General features: G+C 43.6%; 1 protein-coding gene across 1 annotated transcript; it reads right to left on the reverse strand.

Moving 5' to 3' along the window:
- Positions 1–1,793: 1,793 nt before the first annotated feature.
- On the reverse strand, positions 1,794–8,561 carry tmem70 (transmembrane protein 70). Its single transcript, XM_074652402.1, has 3 exons — positions 8,301–8,561; positions 5,855–5,948; positions 1,794–2,465 (listed from the first exon to the last, which is right to left on the reverse strand). The coding sequence occupies exons 1-3, from the start codon at positions 8,463–8,465 to the stop codon at positions 2,020–2,022; spliced, it is 705 nt and encodes a 234-aa protein (XP_074508503.1). The 5' UTR covers positions 8,466–8,561; the 3' UTR covers positions 1,794–2,019.
- Between the last annotated feature and the right edge of the window lie 1,827 nt (positions 8,562–10,388).

Below are 10,388 nucleotides of genomic sequence, written 5' to 3' on the forward strand. Positions count from 1 at the left end.
AGAACTGATAGACAAATGTTGTGTTTGTGCAATTTGTTGCCTCAATCTCATCACCCTGGACAGCAACTAATTTTATTTTGCCACGACACTTATTGGGAAGAGCAGTAAAATATGAGTACAGATCTCACACACTTCAGAAAAAAGATTATCAGTACAAGGAGATATTTGCTACATATAACATCTGAAAACATGAACACATTATTCAAAATCAAGACTTTGGAAGACGGTCCAATCCATCCCTGAAAAAGCAGACAGACGCTGGTTGATGTCAATCACCAGATTTCATGGAAGAAACTAAATATTCACCCAGAAAAAATGGATTAGTACTGATTAGAATGTGTCAAGTTATTTGTTGTCTGCTGATGTTGATGATGCACTCATCTAGAGACAAATACAACCTGCATCTGCCTGCATATTATACTATAAACTTGATTTTACTGTATACCCACAGTGGCCCCGAGAGCTCCACGCACTGCAGATTAAGAAAACATGTTCACCAATTTCACAACTGAAAGGTACGGGGAAGTTGATGTAGCTACCTCAATGTGTCCTTGTGACTGGATGCTAGCTGTGAGCATGGTACCGCCTGTTGTGCTGTGTAGACATCACCGACATGGACAGAAAAATTTCAAATTGTACTATGTACTCTGCTCCATTGGTGCATAGTGCTGTTTGGTTGCATTGCATCTATTTAAACTCCAGATTTAAGGTGTTTGGAGGCCGGTGACGGGGCCGAGTGCCATCGACACCGGGCGGACATGGGGCCTCATTTATAAAACTCTGTACGTACAAATGAGGAAATGTACATACCCCCAAAAATATTCCAATTTATAAAACCATGCGTACTCCTGCTAGTGCACAATTTCTTTTTATAAATCCCAAATCAACTTGGAATTGTCCGCACGTGGATCAGCCTCATATCCTCTACACGCCTACATTCAGCCAGAAATGGTCGATGCAAAGCACCTCATGAATGTTTTTATATAGAAATCAGCCTGTTGATCAGTGGATCTCACGGTGAATCACGGTGACTACCGAGAGGAAGACCAAGAAAAGGAATTCTTCTGACACAGAGATGGAGGAGCTTGTAGGAGAGGAGGTCCCTGAACACTTGCTCCCTCCTAATCCTACCATTCACGTATCCTCACAGTGCCGGGGAATCCTGCAGCATTACACATTACTGCAATACTGCTGGAATCAGACTGATCGCTTCGCAACTCGTCAAAATGGTCACTACAATCAGTAATATCCCCCACACTGGATATCATTTGAAAATGGAAGTTTGTTAGGTGAACACAATTTGTTTCATTATTGAAGTTTTGATAGGACTCATAATGAGGACATGGAGTGTAACGCCTGTGGGAGAGAAGTCACTGGCTTTATTTCCACAGTCTGTATGTGCAGGTGGTTGAGGTGACTTGAGAAGGCTGGGTGTATGAGGCAGCCACCGCAGTGCCTCCATTACACCCTGAGCGCTGGAGAGCGCACTGGAGACAGTCCGATAGCTCTTTTTATTAGATTTATGTACAACTCAAAGGTTTTGAACGAGGCCGACTAAAACCAGTTTACCACCACTTTACGCCATCTTACGACACAGATGCATATTCTTTAATCAGACTATTAGACTGTATCGTATCTATACAGCTGCTTGTGTTTAACATTTGTGAAATCTGGCTACTTTTGTTTAATGAAAAATGGGTTTATACAAAAACATTTGTATGTTCCTCATGCAGTGACATGTGCACGGTCATGACAGTTACAAAGACCAACAAAAGGAAACTGTTTCAAACAGATAACAGGTCATGATAATGGAGTTATAATTTATTAATATGAAACATCCATCAAAATATTGAAAAAAAAAAGCTGGAAATCTAGTTGAGAATTGATTGTGGCTGCATATTGTGGTCCTCTGTGAATGTTCCACCCTGACAGACATGTGAGTGTATGTACTGTGCAGTTTGGAGTTGTGGAAATAATTCATATACTGACACCACATTCAACCTGTTTGCAGTCGATGGTTCAGCTCTTATCAGGTCTATCGATGTCGTCTGTGTCGAAGCTGAAGGGCTTATCGTAGCCCATCAGGTGGTTGTAGTCTTGTGGAATAGAGAACATGTCTGGGTTTACCAGCAGCCCCATTTTGTCAGCATAGAAGGTGGTGAACATCTGGCTGACGGCTGGGATCCTAACCTGCCTCTGGTGGAACACACTCTTTTTTTCAGTGAGAAGGACGCTGTAGGTGATGGCAGTGTAGGTGTCTCTGTCTGAGTTGTGGTACAGGCGGATCACGTAGCCCTTGGTGATGAAGTGGAGGAGGACAGGGGTGAGGAAGGTGAAGAATCCAATGACTCCACAGAAAGCGGCCTGCACGGCGAAGCTCTGGACTACTAGTCCAGTCTTAAGGAGGATGTGGGGCATGAGAAAGAGGCTGGCCCCGCTGGTGCTGTAAGAAAACAGCTTCACCCCTGACGAAGAGAAGATTCACAGAACACAGGTTACAGATGTGAACCTGGGTTACACATGTCCACACACACTGCTATCATCAGGCATACATCCCATTTAACCAAGTATTGTACGCATGTCCTTCAGCATTAAGTTGATGCATCACTCACTGCACAGTCAAATTCCCCTAAACCTGCAGTTTGATGCAGAAACTGAAAAATGATATACAATTAAAGTACTTATTTGACACTAAAAATAGATTTATATTTGGGTGCCACTAGGTGCCTCTGGTATACAAACTCATTTATAGTTCAGTGGATTTCACATGTTCATACAGTATCACTGCAACACTACACGGTATCATGCCATATTGTGTATACTACACAGTAATTGTGTTTACATTGTTTCATTCACTTTCTTTCCATAATTGAACCAATGCCATGATGTCCACTATATGCAAGCTCTGGTTTTATGCAGTCACTTTGCAGCCTAATGTGTGTGTATAGAGAGAGCAAGTATAAAAAAGGCTGTCAGCAGCAGGAGAGATACTCTGTGGTGTGCTAGGATTTTATTACTGAACTATGACTACAACTGGTCCAGAATGCAGCCGCCCGACTCCTAATTCACACCAAATCCTGGCATCACATCACCCCAGTCCTCAAAGATCTCCACTGGCTCCCTGTCTCCCATGGGATCTCCTACAAAATCCTAACCCTCACCTACAAAGCCCTCCAGCACCTTGCCCCACCCCCCCCCACCTCTCTGACCTCCTCTCCCCCTACCAACCCCCACGGTCCCTCAGATCCACCTCCGCAGCTTTGGGGACAGAGCATTCTCCAGGGCAGCTCCCAAGCTTTGGAACTCCCTCCCACAACACATTAGAGACTGATTCCCTCCCCCTATTCCAGTCCCGCCTCAAGACCCATCTTTTCTCTTCTGCCTACTCCTAACCCCCCCGCCCCTTACCCATTCGTCCGTGTGTATGTATGAGAGTGCGCCTGTGTGTGTTGTTTGTCTGCTGTTTGTCTCACACCGTTTGTCTCACACCGTTCGTCTCACACCGTTTCCCCCCTATAGTGTAAAGCGTCCTTGAGTCCCTGAAAAGCGCAAAATAAGTTGAATTTATTATTATTATTATTATTTGTTCATCATCTGTGATGCAGAAACATCAGATTTCCACACAGTCATTAAATGGGACTCAGGATGCTCCGTTCAGGAGTTTTGGGGCCGATCACAGATCATCTCTGGAAGCAGTATCAGCCGATACTGATCACGGGGTCTGTTTGAAGCCTTCTATGTATCCTGCAACATTTACTTATTTAACTATTCTCAACAACATGGTATATTAAGTATTAAAATGAAGAGATAAGAAGGTGCAACATATTCCGCTCTGACTGAGCAGTAGGGGTGTAACGATTCATCTACTACATCGATGGATCGATTTATATTCCTACGATCCAACTACATCGATAGGTACTCGGCAAGTTCTCCTTCACGGGGGACGTATATCGATATAAAATCTATTTGAAATGCAGAAATCCATTGTATGGATACTAAGGAGTTGCACCTTGTATTTAAGGACGACAAACGTTATATGACAGTGTTTTTAAGCACTTTTATTAGTAAAGAAATGTTAAACGTTACTCCGGTTCACTCTCCAGACATGTGCAAGCTTGCCAGCTCCGCCCTCTGCAGCGCGAGCACGCATCCATGGAGTGCATGCAGACAAACGGCACACTGGAGCCGGTCGGCAGAGTTTCAGGCGCTTGACGAGGGGCGGCTTCTTCCACCAGAGATTTCCCCGTGCGCGTTTTTTCATTCAGAGAAAATGACTTTCCGGAGAGCAGACGGTCCGTGAGGCAGATTATCACGATGGGAGTAAAGTAAAAAACATGTTGTTCCAGATGTTTTCATGTATGAAAAGAGCCCAAATGAACCCTGTAAATGGACTACTGGATCACTATCAGCAGATTATTTAAACAGCGTTTGTAGAGGAATGATTCTGTCCAAAGCTGTTTGATCACTATCAGCTGTTTGATCACTATCAGCTGTTGGATCACTATCAGTTGTTAATCACTATCAGCTGTTTGATCATTATCAGCTGTTGATCATTATCAGTTGGTTGAACACTATCAGCTGTTTTGATCACTATCAGCTGTTTTGATCACTATCAGCTGTTTGATCACTATCAGCTGTTGATCACTATCAGCTGTTTGATCACCATCAGCGGTTGAACACTATCAGCTGTTTGATCACTATCAGCTGTTGATCACTATCAGCTGTTGATCACTATCAGCTGTTTGATCACTATCAGCGGTTGATCACTATCAGTGGTTGAACACTATCAGCTGTTTGATCACTATCAGCTGTTTGATCTCTGTATTATTGATCTACCGTTTATATTGAAAATGAGGACAGAAGCAGCAGGTTAAACCACTGTTCATTTAACTTGAATAGAAGTTGGTTTATTATATGTAGTGTTAAATATTGCACTGCCTTGTATCTTGAGAACTGAAGCAGCAGGTCCTGCAGTTGCACTTTTTATTATTTTCTAATAAAAGCTGTATGTATTTGCCATTAATCGTTGTCTACTTGTTTATATCCATAATTCATTTATCCCGGATTCCCTTACTAGAACAACTTTGAGGAATCCTGACAGTCCAGTATCACATATTTATTTCACAGTCACACTGACTGAACGTTTTGGCAAAAAAAGTTACTGTATCGATTTCAAATCATTGAATCGTATTGTATCGCTCTAGATGAGCCAAATACTGTCCTTGAATCATATCGGAACCATGGAAATCACATCGTTACACCCCTACTGAGCAGCCAAACTTTCTGTGCAGTGTGCAGTTTTCCTTTGAAAGGTAGTATTCCTGATCTATTTTCCATCAACACTGACACATATGATTGTGTCATAGGAGTAGCGTGGCTCAACAGGCCAGTACGTAGTGTGTGGTTGAGAGAGAGGCGTGGTGGCTGCGCTCAGAGCAGACAGCTGTTGGTGATCAGAGCAGAGGAGAAAGTAGCAGTAAAGTTGTAGAGTGGTGCTAGTAAATGTACAGTGTAGGTTACAGTTTGCCTTAGGAATAAACACTGCAGCTCCTCAAGACCCAACAACTTCCTGTGTCTGTCTTTCCCAGCTGCGAGGGAGCGAAAACATACAAGTTTCGGCACAATGTGTGTCCTGCTCTGTGGTGTACACAGGAATGTGTCCACACAAAATGGAACAGACAGTGACTACTTTTAATGACATAATGTCATAAACTGTTTACCTGGTACTATGTGGGAAAGCCTAGCAATCTTTTGACTACTGAATTGTATCTTAATAACAACTAGTAAAGTGCTAGATAAAGTACTAGATAAAGGAAAAGAAAGACAAAGATGTAACAAGATGAACGTGACTCACCTCGAACAGCACTGCCCAGGCTGCCAGTGTAAATGAGGTTCCCATCCTCGGAGTGGGTCGCTGTGGAAAGACAGCGGTTTGACAAACAGTGGGACTGCAAAGAAACAGAAGAAAAACACACAATAGAAGTTTACTTTAGCAGGGTTTAGCTACTCTGTTAGAAGTCTAGACCAAAAGTCCGTTGTGATGTCCCGTAAGGTATACATGTGGTACACATTATCATTCTAAATAGCTTCCAATCTGTCTATCTATCTATCTATCTATCTATACATCTATATATCTATCTAAAAACAAACTGCTATCAGGTCGCAGATACAGGACACTAAGAGGGAAAAAGGCACATTTCAGTAAAGGTTTTATCGGTTCTGAATTCCATACCACAAGAACGCCTTTTTTCTGTCTGCATGTATGTGATGGTGAAGCAATGGGATTAGAGAGTATGTACTACCATAAAAGTCTACTTTTATAATGCCTATAATGTTCTGGTTATATATATACACCGATCAGCCATAACATTATGACCACCTGCCTAATATTGATTAGGTCCCCCTCCTGACCCTCGGAGGCATGGACTCCTCTAGACCTCTGAAGGTCTGACCCGTGGAGGCATGGACTCCACTAGACCTCTGAAGGTCTGACCTGTGGAGGCATGGACTCCTCTAGACCTCTGAAGGTCTGACCTGTGGAGGCATGGACTCCTCTAGACCTCTGAAGGTCTGACCTGTGGAGGCATGGACTCCGCTAGACCTCTGAAGGTCTGACCTGTGGAGGCATGGACTCCACTAGACCTCTGAAGGTCTGACCCGTGGAGGCATGGACTCTGCTAGACCTCTGAAGGTCTGCTGTGGTATCTGGCACCAAGCCGTCAGTAGCAGATCCTTTAAGTCCTAGAAGTTGCGAGGTGGGGAGGCCTCCATGAATCAGACTTGTTTGTCCAGCACATCCCACAGATTCTCCATCGGATTGAGATCTGGAGAATTTGGAGGCCGAGTCAACACCTCCAACTTGTTGCCATCCACATGATGTAAAAGAAAACGTGATTCATCAGACCGGGCCACCTTCTTCCATTGCTCCATGGTCCAGTTCTGATGCTCACGTGTCCATTGTAAGCGCTTTATGACGGTGGACAAGGGTCAGCACGGTCATCCTGACCGGTCTGCGGCTACGAACCCCATACGCAACAAACTGCTCCTCACTGTGTGTTCTGACACCTTTCTATCAGAACCAGCATTCACTTTTTCATCAGTTTGATTCTCTTCTCTTCACTTCTATTGGATCAGACAACACGGGCCAGGCTTCGCTCCCCACGGGCATCACTGAGCCTCGGGTCTGACCCTGTCGCCGGTTCTCCTTCCTTGGACCACTTTTGGTAGGTCCTGACCACTGCAGGCCGGGAACATCCCACAAGAGCTGCAGTTCTGGAGATGCTCTGACCCGGTCGTCTAGCCAGCACTATCTGGCCCTTGTCAAAGTCCTCCTTACGCTGGCCCATTTCTTCTGCTTCCAACACAAAGTTCAAAGTTCAAAATGTTCACCTGCCGTCTAATATATCCCCCCCCCCCACCTACCTGCCAGGTGCCATGGTAACCAGATAATCAATGATATTCACTTCACCTGTCAGTGGTCTGAATGTTATGGATGATCAGTATATATATATATATATATATATATATATATAAAACACACAGAAAATAAATCAACTTTTCTCCTTTGTTAGTCTTTATACTGTTAATGTTGAAAGGAAAGAAAAGAAGACTTGAAGTAATCTTGCAGACATTCCTGTCTGAAGGCTGTGCTACACTCTGTGGTTCCTCCTGCAGTCTACACAACCACAATATGGTTTATTCTAATAAAACAGGTCAGATATAGTAAGATGGTTTATTCTATTAAAACAAGTCAGATATAGTAAGATGGTTTATTCTATTAAAACAGATCAGATACAGTAAGATGGTTTATTCTAATAAAACAGGTCAGATATAGTAATATGGTTTATTCTATTAAAACAAATCAGATACAGTAAGATGGTTTATTCTAATAAAACAGATCAGATACAGTAAGATGGTTTATTCTAATAAAACAGGTCAGATATAGTAATATGGTTTATTCTATTAAAACAGGTCAGATATAGTTAGTTCATGTTCTGATGGGTGTTCAACCACAGGTTGTCTCTGCGCTTCACAATAGATCAACATGTGATGACAGACAGGCTGATGTTAGCTGCTAGTTAGTGGAGCTAATCTCTAGTTTGGCGTCTTAGTGCCGTGCCGTGCTGTGCCCAAGGCTGTGCCCGAGGCTCTGGAGCGTGTGTCGAGTAATCCCGTAAATTAAACGTATATGAACTTGTTGACAGCGCCATGCAGCCCTCTATAAGCCCTCTGTGTGAGAGCCCCGGCTGTGAGGCTGTGGTGCGTTCACTACCTCGCTGTGTGTGTGGTGCGTTCACTACCTCGCTGTGTGTGTTGAGGAGCGACCTGGTGTCAGCACGGAGCCGCTTCCCACTCTCTCCTCTCAGACAGGACACGGTACACAACGCGGCCGTAATGTGAATGTTCCGGAAGGACTGAGAAAGAACACCGGGTCCTAATCTCTGCAGTTTATTCACAGACAACATAGTTGGTTTGTTAACGACGCTGATTCAGTCATTGAAGTTTACACACGCTGAACTACTTCCGCTTCCGCTTCTTCTTCTTCTTTGGGGTTTACGGCAGCTGCCATCCTTTGTGTTGCATTGCTGCCTCCTTCTGGTTTTACCCGTCCACTACCTCTACTCTACTCTACTCTACTCTACTCTACCCTTCTCTACTCTACTCTACTCTACCCTACTCTACTCTACTCTACTCTACCCTTCTCTATTCTACTCTACTCTACTCTACTCTACTCTACTCTACTCTACTCTACCCTTCTCTACTCTACTCTACTCTACTCTACCCTTCTCTATTCTACTCTACTCTACTCTACCCTTCTCTACTCTACTCTACTCTACTCTATTCTACTCTACTCTACTCTACCCTTCTCTACTCTACTCTACTCTACTCTATTCTACTCTACTCTACTATACCCTTCTCTACTCTACTCTACTCTACTCTACTCTACTCTACTCTACTCTACTCTACTCTACTCTACCCTTCTCTACCCTTCTCTACTCTACTCTACTCTACCCTTCTCTATTCTACTCTACTCTACTCTACCCTTCTCTACTCTACTCTACTCTACTCTACTCTACTCTACCCTTCTCTACCCTTCTCTACTCTACTCTACTCTACCCTTCTCTATTCTACTCTACTCTACTCTACTCTACCCCTTCTCTACTCTACTCTACCCTTCTCTACTCTACCCCTACTCTACTCTACTCTACTCTATCCTTCTCTACTCTACTCTACTCTTCTCTACTCTACTCTACCCTTCTCTACTCTACACTACCCCTACTCTACTCTTCTCTACTCTACTCTACTCTACCCTTCTTTACTCTACTCTACTCTACCCTTCTCTACTCTACTCTACTCTACTGTACTCTACCCTCATCTACTCTACCCTACTCTACTCTACTCTACTCTACCCTTCTCTACTCTACTCTACTGTACTCTACTCTACCCTTCTCTACTCTACTCTACTCTACTGTACTCTATCCTTCTCTTCTCTACTCTACTGTACTCTACTCTACTCTACCCTTCTCTACTCTACTCTACCCTTCTCTACTCTACTCTACCGTACTCTACTTTACTCTACCCTTCTCTACTCTACTGTACTATACTCTACCCTTCTCTACTCTACTCTTCTCTACTCTACTCTACTCTACCTTTCTCTACTCTACTCTACCCTACTCTACTCTACTCTACTCTACTCTACTCTACTCTACTCTACTCTACTTTACTCTACTCTACTCTACCCTTCACTACTCTACACTACCCTGCTGTACTCTACTCTTCTCTTCTCTACTCTACTCTACCCTTCTCTACTCTACTCTACCCCTACTCTACTCTTCTCTACTCTACTCTACTCTACTGTACTCTACCCTTGTCTACTCTACTCTACTCTACCCTTCTCTACTCTACTCTACTCTACCCTTCTCTATTCTACTCTACTCTACTCTACTCTACCCTTCTCTGCTCTACACCTACTCTACTCTACTCTACCCTTCTCTACTCTACTCTACCCTTCTCTACTCTACTCTACTGTACTCTACCCTTCTCTACTGTACTCTACCCTACTCTACTCTACTCTACCCTTCTCTACCCTTCTCTACTCTACTCTACTATACTCTACCCTTCTCTACTCTACTCTTCTCTACTCTACTCTACTCTACCTTTCTCTACTCTACTCTACCCTTCTCTACTCTACACTACCCCTACTCTACTCTTCTCTACTCTACTCTACTCTACCCTTCTTTACTCTACTCTACTCTACCCTTCTCTACTCTACTCTACTCTACTGTACTCTACCCTCATCTACTCTACCCTACTCTACTCTACTCTACTCTACCCTTCTCTACTGTACTCTACTGTACTCTACTCTACTCTACTCTACCCTTCTCTAC

This window comes from Sebastes fasciatus, chromosome 11, assembly GCF_043250625.1.
Source record: "Sebastes fasciatus isolate fSebFas1 chromosome 11, fSebFas1.pri, whole genome shotgun sequence".
Classification (NCBI taxonomy): Eukaryota; Metazoa; Chordata; class Actinopteri; order Perciformes; family Sebastidae; genus Sebastes; species Sebastes fasciatus.